The sequence below is a fragment of the Coloeus monedula genome, assembly GCF_965178545.1.
Source record: "Coloeus monedula genome assembly, chromosome: 20".
Classification (NCBI taxonomy): domain Eukaryota; kingdom Metazoa; phylum Chordata; class Aves; order Passeriformes; family Corvidae; genus Coloeus; species Coloeus monedula.
In genome coordinates this window covers 7,231,985-7,258,672 of record NC_138800.1, presented here as the reverse complement: position 1 = coordinate 7,258,672, position 26,688 = coordinate 7,231,985, and the positions used below count along the sequence as shown (strand labels likewise).

Here is a 26,688-nt window from a genome sequence, read left to right as displayed (position 1 = left end):
CATAAAGATGGGCTTATAGCCAAGGTCAAGATAACAGGTCATGGGTAGCCAACACTTTGCATTCAACAGGAAAATCTGTCCTGTCCAGAAGGTCTGATTCACAATGAAACCCAAGAGTATTTTAGGAGGGGAAAATAAACCCATAAAACAGAACCAAACAAAAGCCCAATCAAAAACCCCAGGAATTTTTATGTATTTTAATTCAATTTCTTTTTCAAAACAAAACTGAGATATGGTCCTGTGTCCAGGTGTCTCTCTGTGAAGCAACATGAATGGCAAAACCGTTCCCAAAGCAGAGGTGTGGCAAGGCTGATATCCTAACCATCCCCCTCAAACAGCCTGTGCTTGAGTAAAAACTCACTGAAAGACATATTTCCCCAGCTCATTTGTTTCAGTGGACCAACATTTAAAAAACAGAAAATAAAACTGAAATTCTTTTACCCTTGACTGTATGAAATTCACTTCACACACTGCTTTGTTGTATTCACACCAGGCATGTTCCTACACACTGCAGCAGTATGTTTAATGGAAATGTGGAGACAGAAGCTCAGATAGAGAGATTTAACATATCCTTTTAAGCATTATAATACTGGGAACTTCAATTATCTTCATTTAGGGTTTATGCATAAGACATGTCAACATTTTACTTCCCTAATTCCTGACAGACACTGAAACCAATTTTCAAGCTGTATGCACTATTTATGTAAATAAAGAGACAGTCATTCAAACAGAAGTCATTATTCTACAGACAGAGATACAGAGTGAAGTGCCCTAGTTGTGAATGAGTAATTTTGAAATCAATCACAATCACCTCTGGATCATCTATGAACTGAAAAGTTCACATCTGTATTTTCCTGAATAGAGCAATGAAAATAAAGCATTATTGTTCACCTAATGCTGTCATATTCTAACCTTAGCATCTTGTAAGGTCCCATGGAACCCCCTTCCAATATTTGTTAAGTATTATACTAAAGCAAACAGCCTAGAAGTAAGCAACAGAACAAAATACAAACCAGTTTCTATTTTAAAAGGAAAAATAGAATATAAAAGGAAAGCCTAAATAAAAAATCCCAGGAGAGGGAGTTTCTACAATGTGCCAGGACAATGTTGTTGGCTTGGTCAAGAGAAATCATCCAGAAGGAGGAAAAAAGGTTATATTTTTATTAAGTTTAGAAGACTAGAGAAGAAATGATCTGAAGAATCTCTAGACCGTTGATACTAACACCTGTCCCAAAGAGCTGCTGTCACTAAGCTAGACCAGTTTGGAAGCAGTTTACATTGCACATGTGTAATTAAGATAGACTCTAAGGAGGAATTACATCCTTGTGAAGGGCAGAATATTGCCTTAAACAGGAATAACTAGTGTTTCATTTTGTGTGACACGTTCTGGCATTTGTCCTGCTTCTCAAGTTTTTACTAGACAAATACCATCCCTGGCACTGCCCTCTACAAGGTATGTTTTGCTCAAGATTCTGCCAGCCAGGCTGCAGTGACCCCATTCCTTTTGTGAAACAGAGACCAAGACACCAGCTCTGGCCTTGTGACCAGCCACACTGTCAGTGCTCTCACCTCTGTGATGTTGTACCTTGCCTCAAAGATTTGAGCTCCTCCGAGACCACCTTCATTTCTCTCAGGTACAGGCCTGGTTTTGTAGGAACATTATACTGAGGGTTATGTCTCATCAGGTATTCTCCAAGATAATTAATGGGGTTAAATCTGGTTGGTTCTTGGTCTGATACAAGCACATGCTTCCTTTCCACTTCCATTATCAGATTTTCTACTCCTGGGACTAATGTAGGGAGGAGATTGTCGAGCAAATAGATGCGAGTGTCTTGTGTCTCCTTCTCCTCATTGCACCACTCTCTGGCCAGCCAGTCCCCAGGTTCTCTCCTCCTCACCTGTGCTTCTTCTGCTTTTTGTGCTTGAACCATCCTCACCTTTGTCTCCTGCAGACTCAGACACCTTTGTTGTACCTTCTCATGAAAACACTCTTTCCACAAAGTGTAATTACTAAGACATGGCAGTTCATCATCCCCCTGATTGCTTTCCATCTCTGTTGCAGCCCTATTCTTATGTCCAAGTTCAGGATCTTGTAGATTTGCAGATTGGGCTGATCCTGTTGGCTGAGCAGTCAATCACTGTGACATAGAAAAAAAAGCTGCTGTTATATAATGCCAAAAGATGCAGCAGTGCCCTAACAGGTGACACAGGAATAGAATCTATTGTTAGGCATTAACTAATATTTTTCTATATTCCTTTTTTATTCTGTTATTGCTGCTTTGTACTCTTAAATAAATACAGACACTTTACTTCAAAGATCAGTAAATTATTTATAAAGATTAATTATGTATCACAACAGCCCTTGGAGACAGAACAACTAAATTAGTGTGTTCCTTTCTTAGGGCAGAAGAAACTGAGACACAAAAGGGGAATGATTAATTCCAGGTCACTTAGAGACTCAAAAATCAAGTGGTGAACAGTGCTTGGAACTTGTCCCCCAGTTCCAACCAGTGAAATCCTCTTACCCCCAGTACATTATTTCTGTTTAGGTCCATTCCCTGCCTCCAGGAAATCCAGTGGATATGAGACAAAGGAAGCAAGTAATGGAAAATGCCAGATACCCAGGAGCAAGATTCCTCAACATGCTTCCTCTGCTTCAGCTTTTCTGAGGCTGTGAAGAACAGAGAGGAAACTTGTCCCACAAACTACTTAACTTCAACTTTGGCAGCTGTTTTTTCCTCTGGACATTTTGTCAAGGTAACAAGGACACAGGTGCATGGGTCAGCAGAGCTTCTATAGAAAGGGGAAATCTATACCATGAACTCTGTAATGAAGTTTTTCACAAGCACTTTATATTGTAGGTTATTCTGTAAAAGAATAATCCCCTTACAATTTCAAGAACTTCACTGCTGAAAATGTTCATTCTGTGAAATATCAGGAGAAGCTGAGCTGCTCACAAGGCACAATTTGAAAAATGTTCCTGTATGTCTCCATGCATAACTGTCTGTACCTGGAATGGGATTTACACATGCAGAATGGAACAGAAGACTGGCTACTACTTGATTCAAAGCATGAAAAATCACCAGCACACCACAAATCCCCCAGCTCAGTGTTAAACAACAGCAAGGGAAGAGTGATATTAAAAAATAATCTAACACCTTTCCAAATTAGAGATGAAACTCCACTCTGAACTTGTTGCCACACTACCCTTTTCAAGTTTTTATTTAAAAGTGTTTTTCACTGAGGCCTTTCAGTATCCATAGCAATAGCACTGCTTTTGATATGTATTGCTCTTCCTGCTTAAGCATTTGTAGCTGTTCTGAAGCGAGTTCAGCCTCCAGGAAATGCATAAATGTGATCTACAGCCCTCCTGGCACAGAAATGTAATTATGAATATGTTGACCTTCTGGTTCATTACCACTGTTGGAGTACAAATACTGCCTGGGTAGGTGGGATGCTTCACAGCATTAAATTTGTAGGTTTGTTTTCTCAATGGGCTTGTTGGTATCTTCTAGTAATTTTTTTCCAAAGGTGATTGCCTGCTGGGAATGGAATTGGATTTCTGGCTCAAGCTGCCTACCTGACCCACACAGAGGCTTTTAGGTTGGTAGTTGGTTGTGCCACCAAAGGATATGACCTGGAAAGGTGTCTGGATTTATAATGGTAGAAAGGGAAACCTGTCCACCCTGTCGAATTGTTCCTTGCTTAGGTGAGTTCCTTTCAATAAGCTGTAATACCAGAATCCTTGGTTCAAAGCAGGGTGTTAACCATGCTCTGGTCACATTCCAAATCAGCTGGCTTTGTTGTGCCAAAATAAACTGTTCTTGTAGTTTCAAATACTTATATTATTTTTAAAACATCCTTCATGAATCCCTCTGCAGTTGCTGTGCAATGTTGAAGTGACAACTGTGCTCTGCTTTATGAGGTGGCTGATTCTGAAAGATGATGAATATATTTTCTACACTGCTCTCAACCTTTTGTTAGGATGGTTTTGAGGATTAGTAAATGTTTATAAAGGATCTCTGAACAAAACAAAACATTAAACAACCAGCGTGACTGTTCAGTCTCAATTCCATGGCATCCACATAACTCCAGGAATGGAAGCAGAGCATGGAGATCAGTGCTCTAATGCAGTACAGATGATGAAGACTAAGAGGGCATGGAAGAACGTACAAAAAAATAAACAACAAAGGAATGCTAAAATCAGGACATGAAACTTTGAATTTGTTGAGGATTACAGAGACACAGCTCCAGTTCGGATAAGACCCTGTTGGCTCAGAACCTTCATTGCTGATTTACATTAGTTGAGAATTTGGCCCATAAGGAAGAATTTCTCCACTGAAAGGGTGGTCAGGCATTGGAAGGGGTGGAGTCACCATCCCTGGAAATGTTCAGGAAACAACTGGACGTGACACTCAGTGCTCTGGTCAGGTTGACAATGGGGTGTTTGGTCAAAGGATGGACTCGATGATCTTGGAGGTTTTTCCAAACTTAATGATTCTATGAGTCTGTGATTTTACAATAATATAGAGAGCTCTCAGGGCCTATGGCATTCCCAAATGGAGCCCAAATAACAGTAAGCATGGAGCACAGAGGCAAGCTCTAGAAACACCAAGGAAATTTGAAGTGTGATATAAAGTTTCCTGTAAGCCTTTGTTCAAGCTGAAGACAAGATAAGCTTTCCATTATTTAGTAGGATGCCACTTCCCTGGCTCCTTTTCTGTGAGAAAAATATTCTTGCTGGAATCCCTGCAGGTACAAAAATATTCTCTCTGTGTTTTCTGTACAAAACCCAAATCTGCTCATAAATAATATTCTTATGGTTTCATTGTTATTCTGTTAAGAGAATTTTAATGGGTGGGATAAAGTCAGGACGGACTAAAGTTTGTTTAGGTAAATATTTTGGAGATGTTGCCTTATAAAAGTTCTTTCAAAAAACAAAGTCCATTCTCTTTGACATTCCATTGCTCAGAAATAATTTTGCCTTTCCCTAACACGTTTCATAGAGCATATTTATCTCATCAATCACAAAGAGACCAATACCCTCTTCATACATGATCTTTTCAATACAATTTAAATTTTAAAACATTTTCCCCTTTGCTTTCTGAAGCTTTGAAGAACTGTTTTTCTTACCTTTGGAGCAGGTATCAAAATAGATATTATTCCTCCTGCATTCAAAGTGGCTTTGCAAATCAACAGGGGTTTAATATATGCCCATCTGTTCTCAACCATTAAAAATCTTGAAGTGAATTAGGGATTTCTCAGACCTGCTGTGGAGCTGGGCTGTGAGTTTTACTTCTCTGTGTGTTTGCAGTTGCTAAGCAATAATCCCAAAGGTTGCTATGTCTTTCCACGATCAGAATTGCTGTAGGTTGTCTTTTGGCTTTGGCACAGCCCAACAGACTCTTCTGTACTGAACTTAGAACATTGCATCACATGACTGAAAATAAAATAAAACCAAAAAAGGACTATGAATAGCAACAGAGAACATTAAGGGCACAAATAGAGAGAGAATCCACAGGTGCCAGTGACAGGTTACCTTCAGATTCAAGGTTCACAAAGTCCAGAACTGTCTCAAGTCCATTACCAGCTGAAGAGAGGACTATGTTAACCAGATGTGAGGATCTGAGCCATAAAAAGAAATTAATTACAAACTCAATTTAAACATTTTCAGGCTTTCTTTCTTGTGTTGCTTTGAAGCAGCCTTGCAGGAAAGGCACACAAAGCACTAACGAGGGGGGAGTGCACACTGCCATTTTGTCAGACTGCTTTTAAACCTGAATCTAAAGGAATTTGATGAATCCCCTTTCATAATTTCTCCTATATTCTTTGAAGAATAATATGATGGGGAAAGGAGAAGGCAAAAGACCAACACATCTACAACAGGCATTCTGCACTCATTTACACAAATGTAAATCAGGTGCCTGTTCAGCGATTCCCTTAGGTTAGGCAGGACTTCCAGCTGAGAAACTTATGGCAAATTCTGCCAGGAAATGAGGTTTATCTAATGCTGTTTCTTTGTTTGTGTTTTGTACTGGAAGTGGCATAGTCTTTGGATTGCCTACCTGCAGGAAAACTGAACTGTGACTTTATCTATGGTATTTGTCACTGGAACAGCTGCAAGGTACCCTGCCCTCTATTAGTCTCCATTTCATGGGACAGCCTGTAAGAAACCTTGAAATGGAGGGGTCAGCTTTCATGTGAAAAATACACTGTAATAAATTATCATTTCTTTGCTGTTTATTTGGAGAAACACATCAGAAGGAAATATGCTCAATGCTGTGCATTTCTAAGATGTGTTGAAGTCTAGCATCAATTATGTTAACAAAATGAAGCAGAAAATTAGTGCACAGGAGTAATTTAAAATGAGGCTTTAAACTGGATTGTGCACTTTTTCCTCAAAGCAGTTTGCACATGATTAATTCCTGTTATCTCTTCTCCCAGGTGGGCTTGGTTTTTCCCCTTTGCAATGCAGAATTCTGTTGCTATTATGATTAACTTACAAAACTTTTTGAGAATGAAACATAATTTTTTTTTTAAAAAGTGATTTTTTTTCGACCCCCAAACAAGAACATACAACTAGAACTTAGAAGGAGGGATCAAAACAGCTCTATTTTTATTTTTCTGGAAGTGGAATCCCGTGGGTTAAGCAAACCTTTAATTGTACCCTATCTATCTTGGCTGTTACCCCTTAATGTTTTTGCTAAGCAAAGTGTATCCTTTTATTATGCCACCAAATACTTGCACTGTTGACAAAATAATGGGCTGAATATATCATCACAGATGTTTTGCTGGAATTGCCTCTTCTATCTTTTTTTTTTGTTCCGTTTTTTCTGTGTAAGATACATTTTGGGAGCACTCTGTTGTCTTTTGCAGCTGATGCCAAGATTATGCAATAAAAGCCCTAACATGTAGTAATAATAAGTTGTGTTAGCCAGGGAAATGTTTGCAGTGTATTAAATAGTCAGTTTTGGAAATGTGTACAAAACCAGCTCATGTACAGCTCCATTTCTTTTAAATGCTACTCTGGGCTGAAGCAGCAGGTGCTGACCACAGTGCTGCCAGCACAGGAAAGAATAAGGCCACAGGCTTCCAGTCTGTTTTTTGTACCAACCCTGATGCTGTGACCACAGCCTGCCCTCTAATTGCTCTTTTCAATCCCAATACATCTGCCTTATAGCTTCCTCCTCTACATTTAAATACTGCTGCTAAAAAAACACTGCACATGCAAATTGCACCTTTCTAGAGGCTGGAGAACTATCACAATCTGTGGTTGTTGTAGCTAATAACTGATATGTCGGACTTTTAGTGAACTGTAGATAGCAACTCCATTGTTTACTTGTGGTAAATGTTTTTAAAAAGTGTTTGCTGTCCAAATACCTGGAAGACCTACAGGGTATATAAAAATTACACAAAAGTCTACTTTGGAACTTGGTTTAAATAATCACTTCTTCATAGTAATCCCTGCATGACTTGATCAAAATCCAGAATTAAACACCAGTCTCAGGTGAGGGAACTGCTACAACACTTTGGGAGCTTTAGCCTTCTATCAATCCTCTCTATCAATGCAGACATATCTGAGCCTGAGCTAGGAGCCTTGAAGCAGCCCTATATTTGCATGTTCAGGACCCTGGCTTGCTGTGCAGCCCACTCTGTAAACTCGGTTTAGTCCAGTTTAGGGAGCTTCTCCTCCATCCCTGTCCTCCATCCTCGCCTGTCCACCAGGAGGCAAAATGCCCCATTCGAGAGCCTGACTTCTCCATTGCAGCCAAGCCCAGCTACAGGAACCTCCCTGATCATTATTTTAACTGGGGAATAACCTAAAGAGCGACCATGTGGCTTCTCCAGTGCTTAAATTTAAAGGGATAAAGTGCTGCCAGCCTGAGGAGCAGATCACAGCAGTATCAGCCATGTGCTTCAATGGAATCGATGGGTTGACACACACTCCTGACAAAGAGTTTGCTCTGTTTAACATTTAGAACAGCTTCTGGTTATCATATGTAATGTTGTCATTCGATGCCCAAGACAATTCTTGATCCCAGTTACCTTCTTCCCACGAATTTTGTAGATTCTTGATCCAAATTACCTCCTTCCCATGAATTTGATACCATCAGGCTGAAACTGCAAAGCAAATGAAGTTTAATAGCACTTGACCCTTTGTTTCAGACCCTCAAACACTTCTGCATCTGGGAATGTTTGAATGCTTAAGATGCACTCATTAGACTCGGTTTTTGGTGTTTGGGCATGTGCGTTCATGTATGAAGAGGTGTTATATGCTGCTTTCATTATGGAGTTACTATTGCTGCCGAATCCAAGGAAAAGCTGTGTTATGTGACCATTAATGCCAGCTTTCACCAGGGGTTGCCATACCCACTGTCACAGCTCCCAGCGGGATGGGATTCCACAAACCATCACCAGCCAAGAGGCACCCTGAGGGTGCCCTGCTGACATCCACTAATAAAAGCCACCTACGAGGCTGAGGGACACGGGGGCGATGCCGAAACCCCTTCAGTGATCGGGGGGGAAATGCCAGCGCACCCCAGACCCCTCAGGGGCCGGGGTGAGGATATCGGGACCCTCCTGCCCATCGCGGCCCCCTCAGGGAGCGGGACTGGGGGCGCGGGGACCCCCTCAAGAGCCGCCGGCGCCGCGGGGGTTAACGCGGGGCGGCCGCCAGGGGGCGGCGCCGCGCGCGCGCTGACAGCCGGCGCGTGCGCGCTGGCGCCTCATTGTGCCCGGCCGGCCCGGCCCCGCCGCGCCTCAGTCGGCGAGAGGCCGCGGGCGCGCGCGGAGCTGCAGCCGCTGCCGCCCCCTGCGGCCGCCGCCGCGCCACCTCCGCTCCGCTCCCCTGTCCCCGCCATGGAGTGAGGCCCCCGCCGGACGGCCGGACGGGGGGGCCCCGCCGCGCCTCGATGGCTCTGGTCACGGTGCAGCGCTCGCCTACCCCCAGCGCCACCTCCAGCCCCTGCGCCTCGGTGAGTCCCGGCGGGCGCTGGGGGCAGCGCGGTGCTCGGCGGCCGTTGGGGTCCGGCGCGCGGCGCTGCGCATGCGCCGCACCCCCTCCGCTTCACCCCCCCGGTGCCGCCGGTGTCCGGGCCCCGGGCCGGGGGCGATGCGGGCCCGCGGTGCCCGGGAACGGGACTCACACACCCCTGGGCTGTGGCCTGGTGACAAGCGAGGGGACGGGCAGGGGTCCCGGTGCCCCTCAGCAGGCCCGGGCTGGGGCTGGGCAGCTCCCTCCCGGCCCCCAGGGTATCGCAGGGTCCCAGTCATACCCAGCCCCTCTGTGAAGGATGGGGCGGCGCGGGGCTGTCTCCATAAACCCGCCCGGTTTATTCTGTGTTCATTGTATGTGGTGGGAGAGGTGGGAAGCGTGTGTGCAAGCGATCTGACATGGTTGGGGTTCCGGCCGTGCGCAGCTGATCTCATCTGACAGCACCCTCTGGGTATCCCCAGTGCCGGGCTCTGCCTTTGCGCACAGCTAAGGTGGTTTTCTCCCCCTTTTTTTTCGAACGGTGCACATAATCTTCACAGCGCTGTGTCAAGCCCAGGAGAGACACAGAACGGCCAGATTCCAAATGCCCGAGTGAGATGTGCAGCAGGACAGATGTTCCCATCGCTGCCCTGGGTTGGGCAGGCGGCTCTGAAGGCTTCTGCCTTTCTATGCTCTTCAAACTTGGGACAGGCTGTTGTTTTGTTTGTTGTTTGTACTTCTCTATTATAAACCCCTGCATGTTAACTCCTTAAGCTGCTACCTACCCTCATGTGCTGTTTCCAAGGATGAGAATGAAAATAGCATAGCTTTGCTTTCATTTCTGTACGCTTAGTTCTAAGTTAGCATTTATCCTTAAAAAACCTCATGCATTATCATACTTCTGCTATGCCTGGTTTGCCAGTGTTTGGAGGAAGAGAATAGTTGAAATCCCAGTTGCTTCCATTCTCAGTGGGGGGGGAGAGAAAAAGCTAACTACTATGAAAATACTTCTTGTTGTGTTAGGTAACCTCTTCTGAAACTAGATCAGCTACTTGACAGGTCCTGCCTGCCCTGACAGCATTTTAGCTGTCAGAACACTTACCTCTTTTTTTTTACCCCCTCTTTCATTCCCATGTCTCTCCTAAAGTATGTTTACTTAGCAACACAGATTAATTTCACTTATACTTACCTGCTATAAATATTAATGTGCTGCATTACTTCAGAGATTTCTTCTCCCTCTGATTTCTTTACCCTTTCCACTATTCCTTTTCCCATATATTTACAGCATTGAATACATCTAGTGAGAATAGATAGGTCTCTCTTGGCATCTTCCTTCTTTCTCCCATTTGGATGCATCTTCCTTCTTTCTCCCACTTGGATGCACAGACCCTCCCTTTGTTAAATATTTTATATATATATGAACAATTAGTTGTGTTCTCTAAAGCTTTTCCATCTGGAACAGCCAGGCTGTTTCCCAACCAATTAAATTAAATTGAAATCGTGCTGATATTTGGATACTACTTATATTTTAAATATAAAAATAACTCCCTGTGGAACCTGATAGGATGCAGCCTTAGGTTTACATATCTATATTCTCTTTCTCCCATGCCATGATATGGAGGTGTACCCTGTACCAGTGGTGTTTTTACAGCCTTGGTGCCTTATCCAGAAATAAGTGTGTGACAAATTCCTGGCCTGGTTTTGGTCTTCATAATTACTTCCACTTTCTCAGACTTCTCTTGCAGTATAAAGTGAACTTGATTTTCATCACAATCTTAACTGCTGTTTTGAGCACTTCTGCATTTCCTATTGCAACTTCCTAACCGCACTTCAGGATCTGGCTGCCCTTTTAGCCTCTTAGATATCTGGGGTGGGTTGTTTCTCCCTCCTTCCATTAGAGCTCGTGTGTGTTCCTCCTCTGCCACAAAACTTCTTGTTTCTTAATCAAAACTTTGGTATCATTTCAGATGATTCTCCTTCCTCGGCTGCTGAGGGTTTGTGAGCAGGGCAGACACAGTTTTAGTCCTTAGGAAGGCTTCAGTCCTGTGAGCCTGCCACGCTTGCCATTCTCGTGGACCTCTGTCGACCTCAGCAGGAGGACTTGATTCTTTTAAGTCCAGTTGTGTCAACCAATCTGTTGTAAACTGACGATAACTTCCTTCTATACAGACTGGTGACTATCTCCAAGTTACCTCTTTAAACAACAGCTCATCTCTCTGAATAATTTTATGAGTAGAATAAGGGTGTCCTTGCTGTTTCTGAGCAAAGATTATCTGGTAACTGCTGGAATTTTGCTGCTTCAACTTGTGGGCAAGGGAGAAGCGTGTCGGTGTGCAAGCATATGGCTAAGTCTAATTCTGTTTCCAGGGCACTAAGAATTTTGAGGACAGAAATGGATTCTCTTTTTAAATTGCTGGATGTCTTTTTGCTTCAGAGATAAACTTCTCAGACAAGGAGAAAGGGTGAAATTGGTGTCCTCAAACTGGATTTTTCACATTAAGTGTGCCCTATAAACTGTTATAATTGGCTCTTACGGATTCAGGGGAATAGCTGATCTGAATCACTGAAATTGGATGGCTTTTATTTATAGGTTTTTATCTTGTTCTCATTGCCACAGAGCATCTCATGAGCATTCATTTCAGGGTAGTTCATGCAAAGTGTTGATTATACATTTACAGCCCTCTGGTTGCTTGATGACTTGTAAAATTCCTTTAATTGTCTGTCCAGACTTTTGCTGTTTGTTTTGGCCTTTGGTTATGCAGTCACTCTTGAGAAATAAGACTGCAGTCTTCAATTCTTACAGCAGAACAGTTGTCTTCTGATGTGCCATGTTCACAGAAAGTGGTGGCAGACAGGACCATGCTACAGTAAAATACAAAGATGCCATGAGTTCCTTGGTGCTAATGCTGATGTGCTGTTGTTCAAGGCTGATAATTACCTGTATTGGGAAATAATCTATTGAAACTTGGCCTTTTAAAGTATTTTTATGCAGTTACCAAAAAATTGTATCTGATTTCTGGAAAGTGCTGTTTTCCTTTTGTTTATTATACCTCTTTCGTGAGAAGAGAAGAAGCTGGGCAGGCAATCTGGCCCTGGCTGCTCTCACAGTTCACTTATCTTCCCCACCCTCAGGGAGGCAATATGCTTTTATTGGAAGGGACCGACTGACCCAAAAAGAGAGGATATGCTGTGTATATATTGTTCTAAAATGTGCAGTTTGGGAAAAAAAAATATGCTAAAGCAAGTTAAAACTTAAACCATTGGACTTCCCCTCCTTAATCCCAGGAGAACAGCTTGAGCAGGAAGTAGAGTCCTGGAAATGTGTTTGGGAGTGTCTGTCATGTTGTGCTTGGAAGCTCCTTGCTGGTAGAACATACAGGAAATATTTTCCCCACTTCTTTATGGGGAAGCTAAATATAACATTTCTCTACCTCTAGTCCTGTAATTGCTGTTAAACAATGTGGTAATTTTTAGTTTACTTCATCATTGATAAGTCCAGTCTATCTCAAGTAGAACTTGTTTTTCTATTTTCCTTTTTTTTTTTTTTTTTAATAAATTAAGGTCTTGATTGCTGCTGCATGGATAAGGTTATGGAGAGTTGATTTTTAGAGGCAACTACAATGTAGCTGGGAGATCAGAAGCTTCTTATGAAATACTTAGGGATGCCTAATATTTAAAGATGCTCTGATCATTAATGATCGTCTGTTGTTTTTTGGTTTTCTTCAGCTGATGTCTTTCAGGTATAGCCAGAGTTCATTCTGAAAACTGAAGTTTTTGGAGGCAGTGGCACAGAAGATTGAGCTGATTCCTGCTTTAGGCAAATCTTATAGTGCCCTACAGGTACCTGTTTCCTCTGGTGCCAGCTGTCACCATTTGGGAGATAAAACTGTTTCAGTGAGGTGATCTGTAACTTCCTGTCTTTCAAACTTCTTCTGCTGAAAGTCCTGTGAGGGAACCAGAAGGCCTCCATCTCTTGCTGGGTGTGATGCTGTGTTGTTAAAAGATGGTTTCTCTCCAGCTGGACAAGACCAGGCTGTTGGAGCACAGATAATTTTTGTGTGTGTAAATGCATTCATGTGTGACAAGACTCTCCTGTTCCTAAAGCAGTTTGATGGTTAAACTGTGACAGAAGACTTGTCCTTCTCTGGAATATCTGCTGCCTGTTGTATACACACTTACCAGGTTTCCTCTAGGATGTGCATGAAATGCAATGTCCCCTTAGAGGTGAGGACAGTATTTGCAGCTGAGAAGAAGGATGATGACAGTGGAATTGGAGCCTCGCTGAGAACCATAGAGAAACATCCTTAAAACTTGCAGAGTGCATGAAAATATATTTTTTTTTAAGGGATCTAACTTCTTTTGTAGCATATCTCAATGATAGCTTGATTTCAGTTTTCACCTCTTGAGTTCCAGTGGCACATAAATTCTTGTGTTTTGAAAAGGAGCTTGTAATTTGAAAATGCAAATAGCTTGTGATGCTGTAGTGAGTCGTTATCTGACCAGTATTGATTCTTGCTGTTCAAGAAATGAAAATTAAGTTGAAAAGGACAGGGTACAGTAGCATCTACAGCCATTCTGGGAGCCAGTGGCATGTTTATTTAAGTGGAAAATGCTATTTTGAGTGGACACTGCCATCCACAAAGCAGTCTGCTGGAAATATTTTACTGTAAGAGAGCTGCCTTTATGCAGGGGTAATGCCTGAGGATTTCCAGTTACTGGAAAAAATCCTGAAAGATCTAAAGCTGTAACTCTTCTGTCTTGGGAAATGAAAAAAAAAAAAAAAAAGGAAAATAGCCTTTGGGCAGCTTAGCTCAGTGTAGCTGCTCCCTGATCACAGCCTGCAGCTCAAGGTTTCATTCTTCAGTCACAACAAACCACATCCTCCCGGGAGCAGCCGAAGCGAGGGGGCTGTTGAAGGCTTTGCAGTCTTCACGTCTGACTCTTGCTGATGCCAGTAGCAAGAAGTACAAATGGACCTGCTGGTTTGTGACCAGTGCTGCCTTCATATGAACTGGCCCTGCCACTCAAGAGCACTTAGGCTGGTCAGCTGCCTGCTCCAGGTGTTCCAGTTGTTTAGTTCAGCTACTGAATTAAAGATATCTCCTCTCTGTGCCATTGATTTGCCTGAGTGTCTTTTTAATTTGATTATTAGGTAGTGACAATGAAGCTCATATCTTTTGCATAGACGGGGAATCTTGGAAGTAGGAGAAAAAAGAAGTGATACCTATTGGAAGTAGCCAGTGATTTAAACAAGGCAGGCACTTTTTCTCACTTTTGAGCTGGAAGCTGTTCCTCCAGAGCACTTTGTTTAAAGGGATAAAAAATTGTGGAGGCTGAAAACCATTTTTGGGCCATATAAATTGATTAAATTACTGTCAACCCAACCATCTGCAAAATGTCTTATCACAATACTAAAATATTGCAGCGTGTGTTCACGTGTTTTAGTCAGCATTTGGGCAGGTTTCTGTATATACGGGTTTGAATGTGTCAGTAGCTTTTTGCCCAAATATAATTCTTCTGAATATGCATCTTATCAGCGTTGCTCATTGCAGGCTGCTCTCCTCTCGGAAGGCAGAAAACGTTGCTGTGAGATGAGTCACACAGTTTAACAGCTTGTTGCTTCCATGGTGAGACGCACCCTTGCTGTGCATGCCAGCGATCTTGAAACTCCTGGCAAATGCCCTGTGACGTGAACTCCTTATGGCCCCGGTAAATGGAACGCCCGTGGCACTCCACTCGCTGAAACGCCTTGTGCTTGTGGCTACTCGCTTCTCTTGGGTGCACTGCTCCTCCTCTTCCTCCCAAGGGACTCCTAAACTGAGGCTTCATGGAAATAATGAAGTTACTGTATTGGTGGGGGCTGTTTCAGGGTGAAATTACTGGGGAACTTAAGGCCACAGTGTAAATTCCTTGTATTGAAGTAATCAAAGACATTAGAATATTTCATCTGACCTGTTTCGAAAGAGGTGTTTTATCGCAGATCATACTGTCTCTGTTCTGAGCTCATACCACAGCCCAGGAGGTGGCTTTGGTGCTTGAGCTTTCTACTGCTCTGCAAATGGAGAAGCACAGGGGATCTTGGAGAAGTAAATTCTGGAGATGTTGTCTCAGGAGTTGGTCTGCAACTTGTAACTTAATTAAATATCCAAAGAGTGAATTTTGATGTGGAAAGCCAGTCCTGTACCAGGGAACTGTGGCTGTCCTGTTCTCACTGGCTGCTACCATGTCCCTTCTGTTTTGATGTACAGAGCTATCATATTTTAAATTGCAGCAAGAACTTTTAAGACTTGTTCAACTGGCTTGGTTTAGCTTCAACAGCTGACATCTGAGAAATGTGTACATTAGGATTCTTCAGAAAAAAAAACCCTGAAACAAAGTATGTCAGGCTTTTCATCTCTACCCTTTTTACACGATGATGAGAGGGAGGGATAGGGCATGTGCCTCGCATGTGTAAAATGCTTTGCTTTCCAAAGGAGAACTGGTTGGTAGTTAGAGGTAGTCTGACTCTTCAGAATGGTGCAGGACCAACCCTTTCACTCAATCCATCTAAAAATGGAGTTTCCCACAGGTCTCTGAAGCTCCTGAATGGACTGCAGAGAGTCAGCTGATGTCTCTGAGCTTCTTGTACAGTAGCAGGTATCCTTTGGAGCCTGCTGTTCCCTTGCAGTAGTTCTGCGTCCCGGAGCATCTTCAATAGGAAAGAGGGTGTCACACTGAAAATTTAGCTCATGAGTAGCTGTGGGGCAGGCAGGGAAGTGACTCAGCTCTCTGACCTACGGACAGGAGCTAAACCTAGGTACAAGAGGAAATGCTAGGTGACGAGATAAAGGTGTTTCTGGAATAAGGATTGATTCTTTTTTTGTTCTTTGTTTCTGTTGTCTTTCTGCTTTTGTTTTGCTTTCCGAAGTCCTCCTCAACAGTTTTAAATAGTTTAAAGACAAACAGCTCTGGGCATGTTCTTCAGAGATGCTGTAACCACTGTATTTAAATACAGTGCTTCAAGATGTGGTAGGAAACAACTACCTAGGTGCTATATTGTCTTCCTGAGTGAAGTGCAAAGGTTGAAATGACAGCCCTCCCCTTTGCCCTTTCACACTGCAGAATGGTTGACAACGATTTAATTCACTCTCTGAACAAATATTTTTCTTTTGGAACATCTAGTGAGTTTCGTTACTGGGAGTTTGCTCTGTTGTTTTTTTCAGCTGAGTTGTTTCAGCTTACATGGGGGAGCAAGCTTGTGACTTTAAAAAGTGAAGTGAAACAGGACAACTTAGAACTTTCTGTTCTATGTGGTGTTTCTTCCTCCTTGGTAGTATTTTGGTTCTGCAGCAGTTAATAGAATGTGTAAGCCTGAATTCCACCTCTTAATGAATCTTGAGACAGCAGCTACCTCTGTAGTGTGGGTCGAGTTTAATATTGCATAAAGCTGTCAGTACAGTTGCACATGGGAATCAAATACTAATATATTATCTCTTGCTTTTAGTGTTTGCCTGCCACTGCATCCCTCAGCACTTCTCTGTGTGGCTGTCTTGGTGCTGGGAGGGAATTGTCCTTCTGTGCAGCTTCTGCTCTGCTCCTGAATCTCAAATAAGAAATTATAAGTGAAAACCAATATGAGCAGAGCATATTTTCAACCCCCTTCCCAAAAGTTGGGCATAGCTGTAGGATACTTTAAGGCAAGGGAAGGTACTACTAGTTAACGTTTATAGTATGACTGGAATAGAGTTTGCATAGTCTCAGTGGGTGAAATGAATATTTTTCACATACACTTTACAGATCCCTGGTTTCAACTTGTGCTTCATGCTGCAAAGATAACAACTGTGCCACATGCTTCTGCAACCCACACTTCTGGTCCTTGAAGTGGAATTTTTCTCCTTTACACATAAACCAGAAACTGCTCTGTTGGGGAGGAAGCTCTGTTTAACTTAGATATGTTCATCTTGACCGTACATGGCTGAGATGGTTATTTTGGGGCAGTTTCTATCTGGTTCTCGTACGACTGAGGAATTTCAAACTTGACTTTGCCTTGAGGAGAAGGGTAAAGTTTGAGAACCTTTTTTTAATATTTGAGGAGAAGATGGCATGAGCCAAAATAAATTTTTTAAGCTTGAGCACTTGCTCACATCTTGGTCCTGAATTTGAGAAGTGCCCCATTTTAAAAAGTAAAGTAGTAAAAAAACCCCAAAAGAACCAAAACTAAAGAGCCCCCTCGCTACAAAACAGCCCCACAAAACCCAACCCAAAATTACTCATCTTGTTTAAAGTTTAAACTTGCAAGTTTGATTTGAGGACAGATGAGCACAGAATGCCTTGAGCCAAAGTGAGTACGTGGCAAAGACAGCTTGAGGTGAGAAGCGATCTGTGCGTGTCAGAATTTCATTTGCTCACTGTGAAGTGGGACATCCTGGACATATTTCGCTTCTTAAACTTCACTTTGGTGGTGAACATTCTTTGCACATACTGTGGGAGATGCTGAAGAATCCTGAAGGATGACAGATACCAGTGGGGCTTTAGTGCAGACTCTTTCCTCGGGGCAGATGGGGAGTGATTTCCTGGCTGAGTGCTGGTAGTTTGTCTAATGTGGAGCGTTGCTCTTCATGGCTTGGCACAGGTTCAGTTCTCTGTATGGTGTGGAAGCACGCTGTGTAAAACGTGAGAATTTCCTGCTGTGATAAGGAACCAACAGTTCTTCCAACAGGTGCAGTCTTTAGCTGCAGTCCTGAAGATGTAACAGAAATGTTTGCTGTCATGGGCCTTCAATATTGTCAATCTCAAACTGAGTCTGGGCTGAACAGTTCAGAAGGCAGAGCTTTGCTTTCTGCCTTGCATTGCTATGATAAGAGAATTAGGAGGGGAAGTTGTGTTCAAGAATCTCTAATCCATGGTGGTGGCTGTGACTGAAATGAATAATCTTATTTTAAAGGGTGCTCTAAACCACTAAAGCTTTATAAATATTAATTTTGTTCATTTGTTTCCTAATAAAAGGCTTTTATTCATGAAATCGCTATTTATTTATTAACCTGACAAACTAATAGCAAGCTCTCTTCTTTCACTGTATGCATGTGCCATATCACAATTCTGCTTGTCACCGTAATAAGAACTTCATTCATCTGCCTTAAAATGTCATTGATAACAACCTGGCAGTGGCCCAGCTTGGAGCAAGTTAACTACAAAAGGCTGCATTGTAAAGCTTTCTGAGAGTACATGCTACATTAAGTCTAAAATTTAAAAAATAAAGGAGAGAGAGAGAAATGTGCAGGCTGGTCCGAGCTTCATACAACTGCCAAATAGCTTCAAACCTCTGAAAAAAAAAGGAATTCTGTGTGGAGGAATTCTGGCTGCAGATGGGATAGTCTGGAATGAAGGATGCATTCTGCTCACTTTAAAATCTTTGAGGTACACTAAATTTATAAGCCTCATCTTAAAATGAGAGGGAATGCCTTGCTGAACCACAAGCAGCTAAATAAGAGCTTGGACATGTAAGGATCTTGTTATTTCCTTTAGTCTCTTCTTTCTTCGGCTGGGATAAAAGCTACAATCTGAAAATAGTCACACGCCTCTGGAGTTAACTGCTAGGAGTACTGTGAGTTTGTCTTGGTTATAGAAGCCTTCCCTGACCCCATCTGCAGCCTGTGCACCAAACCCATTTATCCACCTGTAAGTTCACAGAGTGCAAGGAGGGTCTGTTACACGCTGAAGTTCAAATACCTGGTCGCTGCCAGTTCCTCTGGAGGGGTCTGAGCAGCTCCTTGCTCTGCAATCCTGTGTGTGGGGCTTCATGTTCATGGAGGTTTAGGGCTTCGTGCCTTTGACTCTCCTGTTCTTCAAACTATTACAAATTAAATTAGTAGCCTGGGTGAGGGTGAACCGAACTGTCCATGAAACAGATGCACAGTTTGTGAACTTTATGGAGAGAAGCTCCCAGGGATCTTTAAAATGGCTCGTGTCCTGTGCTGTGTGTGCGGTCTCTGTGTTTGGTACAGCCCCTGACTAACGTAGGCAGTCTCACTGAACAATTTAACAGCTGAGTTGCCCATGAACTTAAAGGCATCTTCATCTAAGGTCTTCTGGGAGCACTCTAAACATGCATTAAACACCATGGTTCTCATCCTACACTCCAGACATGGCAAAGGCTCAGGCAGTATGGGGAAGGGCTTGCTCACAACGGATGGGTTTCTTAACTGGAACAGGGACTGCAAGAGTCTTTAAAAAGTAAAAACCCAAACCCTGCAATTTCATGCTGCTTCACTTCTGTGGTTTTTGTTTTGTCTCTTTCTTAAGTATAGTGTATGGACAGCGCCATGGGTTAGGGAACACTTCAGCTTCATCTTCAGAGACTTTTCGTATGTAGCCTTCTGCTGAAGTCAATGGGTGTGGAGGTAAGCGGTGCTGAGCGCTTTCTGACAACATCACTGCCACCCACTCTGCAGCCTGATGCACACAGCACTCCTTGTATTTGAGCATTGTTTTTCTCCAAAAAAGTCGCATGCGGTTGCACAATAAAGACACTGCTTATTTGTGTAATGCAAATCTGTTCCTGCTTGTTGGTACAAAGTGCAAGCAGCGAGCATCAAAGTGCGGAGACTTCACAGATCCTGCATGAACACTTGCCACTGAACTTCAGTGACATCCTGCATTATGTCAGAATAAAAGATGACATCACAGTTGGTCTGTGAGTGAATGGGATTTGAACTCAGGGTTGAATGTTGTTGCTTGGAGCGTTTGTGCTACTGATGCTCAACACCCTTTGCTCTGCTACTGTTTGTTTGTTTATGTATTTTTACAGCTGCTGAGTTTAGTTTCTCAAAGGTTAATTATTTTATCAGGAGCAAGTCGGAATCAGAGTTTCCTGTTTCTTGTCTTTTTGTTAATTCCCTTTTCTGTTGAAACACAACTTTCTCTGTTGAAACAACTCAATTGCTGCACTCTTCGGTTTCCGTCTGGTGTCTGAAATGGCCTGATATTCTCACAGAGATATTGAGAGTGGGGTCTGGTGACTAAATTGTTGTGATAAAACAAAAATTCATTAGTTGATGCTGTTGAAATCCGCTGACTTTTCTGTGCTCCTAATAGAAGGCTTTAAAATATCCAGCTGCAGACTGATCCTCTCCAAGCATGTGACACTGACATCAGTCCTAGAAGTGAGGCATTGAACTGCCTCCAAAAATGAGCTCATCGAATAATATTCAATGCACTGATTTAACAAAATATTAATTAATTTGATTGCATGGTCACCTGTACATACTGTTTGAAAGATGGGAATTCGTTCCCATTTTAGTTGCTACCATTCCAGATACCAGTGTTATAAAGATCCTGTTGATATGATGCTGTGCTCCCACTGTATGCTGGGAACTGGGCTTGGCAGAGCCTATCTCTAATTGCCACTAATTTGCTCTAAGACTTGCCAGTTTCTTCACTTTTCTTCTCCCTACACCACTCCCAATAAACTGTAGGGAATAAGACAAGATTCTGTTGTCAAACCATCTGTCTAAAGCCACTCATAAAACTTGCTTAATTTTCTTGTGGCTCCCTTGATTTTTTTAAATGGCTGTGTAAAACCAGAGCCCTGTGCTTTCCCAGGAGTTTGGGTAGTGGTCCATCTTCATCTCAACCTGCCTGACTCCAAAGCTGAGTGACCATAATGAGATTAAACCCTGGCAGAATGGCCCTGGAAGCTTCCTCCCCTCCTGTAGCTTGAGGTCAGCAGTAACTGCAGACTTCCTCTTAAAACCCACACAAAGAGCATGGATTGGGGCAGCACTGGACTGATAGTGACCCCAAACACTTGCCTGTTATATTATGAACTTGGAGAAATTTTGTATTTACCTTTAATTACAGTAGTAGCACCTTCTAGATGCAACTGTCCAAGCACCTCAACATGTGTGTGATTATTTGTTTATTTGAAACATGGGCATAAGCGAAACAGTTTGTTAGAAGGGTTTGTATGCATATGTGCATAAACAGTTTTGTCTTCCTCCCCCCCACCCAGTATTTTCTGCCTGTTACTGCACATTGCAGGATTGTTAGCTTTGGATTCTGTTTCCTTCTGAATACAAGTCTTTATGGAGCTGCCCATAATGTTGCTCTTTTCTTTCAAGAAACACTGCTGCTAACTTAAGACAGAGGAAGATGCTGTCTGTTACAGGGCTGTAACGATGCCTGAATTGCAAACTGTTGTGCAACTGAAGAATGATATTGTGCAAAACAGAATGTAAAAACGGCTGCTGATGAGCCCAGAGAGTTGAGGCAACGAGGAGCCCTACTTATAGAGCAAGAGGAGAAGCTGAGTTTGAAGAGCAAGCAGTAGAAAACAAGATAGGAAGGCTCTGTTCCTGCAAGAGTAAATGATCCTGTAGAGCAGCCAAGGAGGCTGGTTGATGTGAACTCTGTGCAAAGTTCAGTGGGGAGTGTGCTCCAGTGTACTGGGTGATGCTGCTTCTTCCTCCTTCTTGTTTACAAGAAGCTGGCATGATTTCAGAATAAACTTCTGAAATATCCTTGGTGGGAGAAGAATTGGGATAACAAAATACTTCTTTACATCTACAAAGTTATTGCTGCAGCAGTAACTGTTGAAGCTGGCTGAGTGGCTGCTGCCTGGCTTTGGTTAATGTCAGGAATTGTCCTGGTGGGAAGTGAGTTGTGGGGTGGGACTGTGCAGTCCCCGTTGTGCTTCAGCACAGCTCTGAGCATGCTTCAGATGCTGCCTCTGCAAAACCATGAAATAAACTTCCGCTTTTCCCAGCAAAATGCCTGTGGTACACACATCATGGAGTTGTTTTAGTCCATCTTTATTTAACAATAACAAGGGTTGTGCAGAAAACATGCAGGGCATGGAAATGGAGAGCTGAGCCCCATCTATCCTCTGCTGCTGAAGGGTGGGAGGAGGTAGGGAAGCATGGAAAAGAGGAAAACAGCTTTGCCTGTGCCTGTTTTGATACTGAAGAGCTCTTCCCAGTGATTTGAGAAGGGGGTGGGGAGAGAACCAGATGCTCTTAGGAAGTTCATACCATTGTTAATAATGTAATTCACAGATGGTGGTGAAGGCCTTGAAGAGGCTTTCATGCAGTACTTACGCTCTGTAACAGATCATCACATAAGGGCTCGCAAATAGAGATGACTTAATCCCAAGGATGAGTCTACAGTGATCTGTTTGATGATGGCCCTGCAGATCACTGCAACCTTTTTAAACAGTTAAGAGCTTTCAGGATCCCTGAATGTTTAGCACTAGAATTGGACCAATCCCTAATTAAATTGTCAGGATAAAATGTTAGTATAGCTTTGAGACTTTTCCAATGAAAATGGCTCTTATGAAATGAAAAAACAAAATCTTTTGTCCTGGTACAGAAATCAATACAGGTAAAGCATGAACATCAGTTTGTACAATGACATCTTGTTAAGAGGCAGTTTGGCTTTTATTTCCATTTGTCTGCTTGGAGCTGGAAGCAGAGCTTGTGTGTGTTCTGAACAGCTGTCAATATTTTGTGACAGCTAAGGAGGATTGTGCCTTGCACGTCTTCTTCTTGAAAAAAAAGTCACTTGTACCTATAAGCTTTATAGCAAATGAACAGGCTGCTGGTTTTCAGACATGTGGAATCAGAAAAGATTTAGCTCAAGTGCTTGCAATAAAATTCAGTATTTGTATGTTTGTGAGAGCCTTATTGATAAGGTCTTCACTGGCTGCTGGTCAGCTTTTTTATTTGCTGTAAGCTGTGTAACTACAAGTATTTATCTGGGACTTGTAAGTAATACTGGCTTGCATGTGTAGCACTAGAAATCAAAAGTTTCAAATAACATGAGAGCTGATCTTGGCTTTGTTGTTTGTTGCTCTCTTTTCAAGTGCAGCTTCTCCCTTTTTAAAAGACATTCCCATTGTGGTTTTTTTTATTATTATTAACTTCTTCAAGTTTAAATTGAGTTTAGTAAATTGACTTCTTGTGATGTTTGTCATGTGATGGTTTGTGAGCTCTGAAGAATGTGCTGCTGTGACTTTAGCCATATATTTATTTGCCCATACCAATGCAGGCTGTATCATGTGTTCTTGTTGGTCTTGCATTTTAAGCTAAGTAGTGGAGGGGGTTGGGAGAAAAAAAAAATGGGGGGGGAGCTAATTCAGGGCTAAGCTACCAGAAATTCTCAGACTGCTTAATTTGTGACCTTGTTCCCTAGTTAAATGCAACCCAGGATTTTCTGCCTCTTCCATAGTTTCACAGAAGTGTTTTCTGCATTAGAAGCTGAGTTTTTCTCTTACTATCCTTGTTAAAAACCAGGAAAACCCAATGCTTTGGTAAAAGAAATATCTTGGCATCTTGGGGGAAGAGATTTTTTTAATCCTTGGTGGGTGGGTGTGCTTTAACTGAGAAAGTTAGAAACTGTCTTTCTGATCCACATTTTTTGCATGTATCAACTGTGGCATCTGTAAAGCAATATCTTTATTACTGCAGTAAAATGAACAAAGTTGAAATGACTGCATCTGTGCCAAGAACTTCTGGTTTCTTCACAATGGCCAAAGTTTTGGAGCACTAAAAGTGCTGTCAGTGAGTCTCCAGCTCCTTGTCCCACTGCCTGCCTGTGATGTCTGTGTCCAGGGGAAGCAGAGCCCTCCCAGGACTGAGGACACAAGGTCAGAATTCATATTAGGTTTGTTTTAAGCAGCATTTTCCAGCATTTGGACATCCTTCTATTTATTTTCCTGACACCATGTAATGCTGTTTTTCAGATATATATATATATATATATATATACACACACACACACATACACATACACACATATATGTGTATGTGCTGCCACTGCTGTTCAATCCTCTGCATTTCCCCCTCTGCATTTTTGTAAATCATGTTTCAGCAGAGCTGTACTCTATACAGTTCCCATACTATTAGGGTTTTTTTGTAGTTGTTATGTCTGCGTGGGCTAAGAATTTCTTTAGATTTGAATCCAACATCAAAGTAACATTGGTTTAATACAATGTTTTTATATCACCTTTTTTCCTCCAAGTTGGATTTTATTTTCAGCTCTGACTCTTTATTTTTGCTGCATAATTTGAGACATTTTGCTTTCTCTTCACATTGTTTTAAAAAAAAACCAACCCACACACAAAACTCTGTTTTCCTTAGCTCATACAGTATTTCCACTTGGCTCAGAAGATGTGGATTTGTGAGCTGAGGGAATCCTCGTTTGGCTGGTCACCCAAGCTTTCTGCAAGAGCATTAGAAGGATCTACAGCTTAAGTTCATCAGAGGGCTGACCTGCTCTGCTTTTAATGAGATTTATTATACCTGTATCTGTTGGATTCTGTGGTTTTGATCTTCAAAATGATCTGAATAAACCTGTTAGTGAAAGCAAAACATTTGACAGAAAACTGACTCTACTCAATCTGCCCTGTGTTAAGATTATTGATTTTTGGATTTAAAATAATATCCATTGTGGCATTGGCGTGGAACTTCTGTGTGGTGTTTGGCAAAATGTTTGTATCCATGCTTGCCTTCTTAACTCCTCCAATTCCCCTCTCAGAAAACCACACTGATCAAACACTGATATCGCAGTCCAGGCTTGGAGAGGGTGGAAGAAACAAATCTGGATGTAGGAGTTGATGGATGATTGTGTGTGAATGTTATGGATATAGCTGCATTCCTAACACATGCAGGAGAGATTGGGAGGGGTTGGTCTTGGCCAAATGTAAATGTGTATTTTCCCTAAAACTGCCTTTGTTTTTCATGAAAGCTCAACAGCATTTAGTGATTTGAGTTTTGTTAGCTTAAAAAACCTGAGAGTTCTCGATTTGCTCCCAAATGAATTCCTGTGAACTTTCAGCTTGTCAAATATCTGTGGTCCTTCAGGGCTTGGAATGGGATCCAGAGGCACTGGAGGGGTATAGATGTGCACAGGTTATGGTTGAGTGAAGGCAGCGCTGGGGAGCAACATGAGCAGGGAAAGTGGTGTCTGGAATGAAAGTATCTGGGTCAGCCTCCTCTGGAGCAGCACGGCACATGAGATGCTGCTCCAGTCTGGTTTAACTTCTTTCAGTTTGGTGACTTCCACAGAGGTTTCTAGAAGATGCAGGTTGACAGGCCTGCAGCAAAGGTGGCCAGTGAACCCAGAGATTTGACTTGTTCTGTCAAGATTTGGCAAGCCTGGGTGATCTCTGGAGTTGTGAAGAAGAATGTGGCCTGTCAGTAACAGAACTCATCAACTTCCCTGTGCTGGCACTGGGACTTTGGACATGCAACACTCAAGTCTGAGACAAATGCATCGCTGGGTGTAACGCCTTTCCTTTTTTTTATTTGTACCTATTAATGGAAGCAGAGAGTATAATGTAATCTTAAAATAGCTCGTCCGTGAATGCAGAAACATTCCACTTCTGACTAATCGGCCATTCAGAATGAGCATTTAAATATGCACCAGAGACCGAGTGGCGGCTTTCCATATCTGCGTGAATGGGGTTCGAAACGTGCTGCACTGCAGAGCTGTGCAGGCTCCTTGCTTTGTCCTCCTACCCCACACTCCTCACCTCAGTGTGACTGCTTTACCCTGGGAGGCAGCATGCATGTCCTGCTTGCTGTCTCTTTGGTTAGGCAGCAAGCTGAGGGGGCTGTTCATTTTCTCTGCTCTCGAGACTGAGGATCTTGGAAGCATTAGACTGATAAACAGCCCTCAAAACCAGATTTCTCTTTCTCTTGGTTGTGAATGACCAGGAACACAAAGAGCTTATGGTCCGAGTCCTGGCTCCAGTGCATGGCTTGGAGAGCTTGGCAAGCACCAGGGAGCCCATGTGTAGTGTTTTGACTCTGGCAGGCAGTGCCTGCTGCCCCGGAGTGTCTGGCCCAGCTTCACAATAGGAATGAGACACGCAGATACACGTGGGGGCTGCAGGGGCAGGATCCGTGTGGTCGGTTGTGTTGCTGACCTAAAAACTGTCCCAGCTTAAGGTTTTCTCTTGCACCCACTCACCGCCTGCCCAGGGCATGGTGCTGCATTGTGCAGGGCTCTCTCCCAGGGAATGGGTGGCACTGGAAGTGGGTAGGGTCTCACCTGTCAGAAAGGACACACTTTCACTCACTCACTTGTCCTGGCTTTCTCTGCACTGTAGGAGTCAAATTCCTCTTTCACTGGGTGTGTTTTGTTTTTCTACTCAGCAAATACACATCGTTGCTGGGTCAGACTGTTGATGTTTTGTGCGTAGTGAGACCGTCCTCGTGGTCTGCATGTGCTGGACTGTGTATGGCACTGGCCTCTCCTGGCAGGCTGAGGGTCAGGGCTGGCTCCCTGTCCTAGTGCTGCTTTCACTCTCCTGCCTACGGGCTCAGTGCCAAGGGAGCTGCCTGGGCCAGACCAGCCAGGCAGAGTCTACAGAGGTGATTTTCTTTCACTGATCCGTGTTGCTTTTCCAAATCCCACATGGCCTATATGGCTATAATTGTAGCTCATTTAGAGCTGACCTCAAAGGCAAGTTCTCCTTTCCTCCCAAAAAAAGGAGGTTTTCGCATAAGGGCCTACTCTGGTTTAAGGCTGCTTTATCTTAGTATAGCATAAACCTGTTTCTAGTTATCTTAAGGCAGAAAGCAACTGTGGGATTTGGATTGGACTGAATGATTGATTCCTGCTGATTTAAGCAATCCATAAGGAGTGCCTTTTGCCCTTACCTAGCTAATCTTGATTTCCTTTTCTGGCATAGGCAGCAGCAAGAACTTTACGCTGTCTCTTGCAGTGGGACAGAG

At 42.9% G+C, this 26,688-nt stretch overlaps 2 protein-coding genes across 3 annotated transcripts in view; one reads left to right on the top strand and one right to left on the bottom strand.

The window, feature by feature from the left end:
* The window catches only part of EFCAB5 (EF-hand calcium binding domain 5), a gene marked incomplete at both ends in the record, with an annotated part of 29,367 nt that extends 26,812 nt beyond the window's left edge, over positions 1–2,555 (bottom strand). The window contains 2 exons of the mRNA XM_082294894.1: positions 1,570–2,123; positions 2,526–2,555. Coding sequence (XP_082151020.1) covers positions 1,570–2,123; positions 2,526–2,555 — 584 coding nt within the window. The remainder of the gene's footprint in view (positions 1–1,569; positions 2,124–2,525) is intronic.
* A 6,342-nt stretch (positions 2,556–8,897) lies between these two features.
* SSH2 (slingshot protein phosphatase 2) overlaps positions 8,898–26,688 on the top strand; it is an 88,338-nt gene continuing 70,547 nt past the window's right edge. Inside the window, exon 1 of one of the 2 annotated variants that reach the window (XM_082294923.1) lies at positions 8,898–8,975. In XM_082294923.1, the coding sequence (XP_082151049.1) occupies positions 8,913–8,975 (63 nt within the window). In that variant the 5' untranslated portion in view covers positions 8,898–8,912. The remainder of the gene's footprint in view (positions 8,976–26,688) is intronic. The other variant, XM_082294922.1, reaches the window with a different exon arrangement.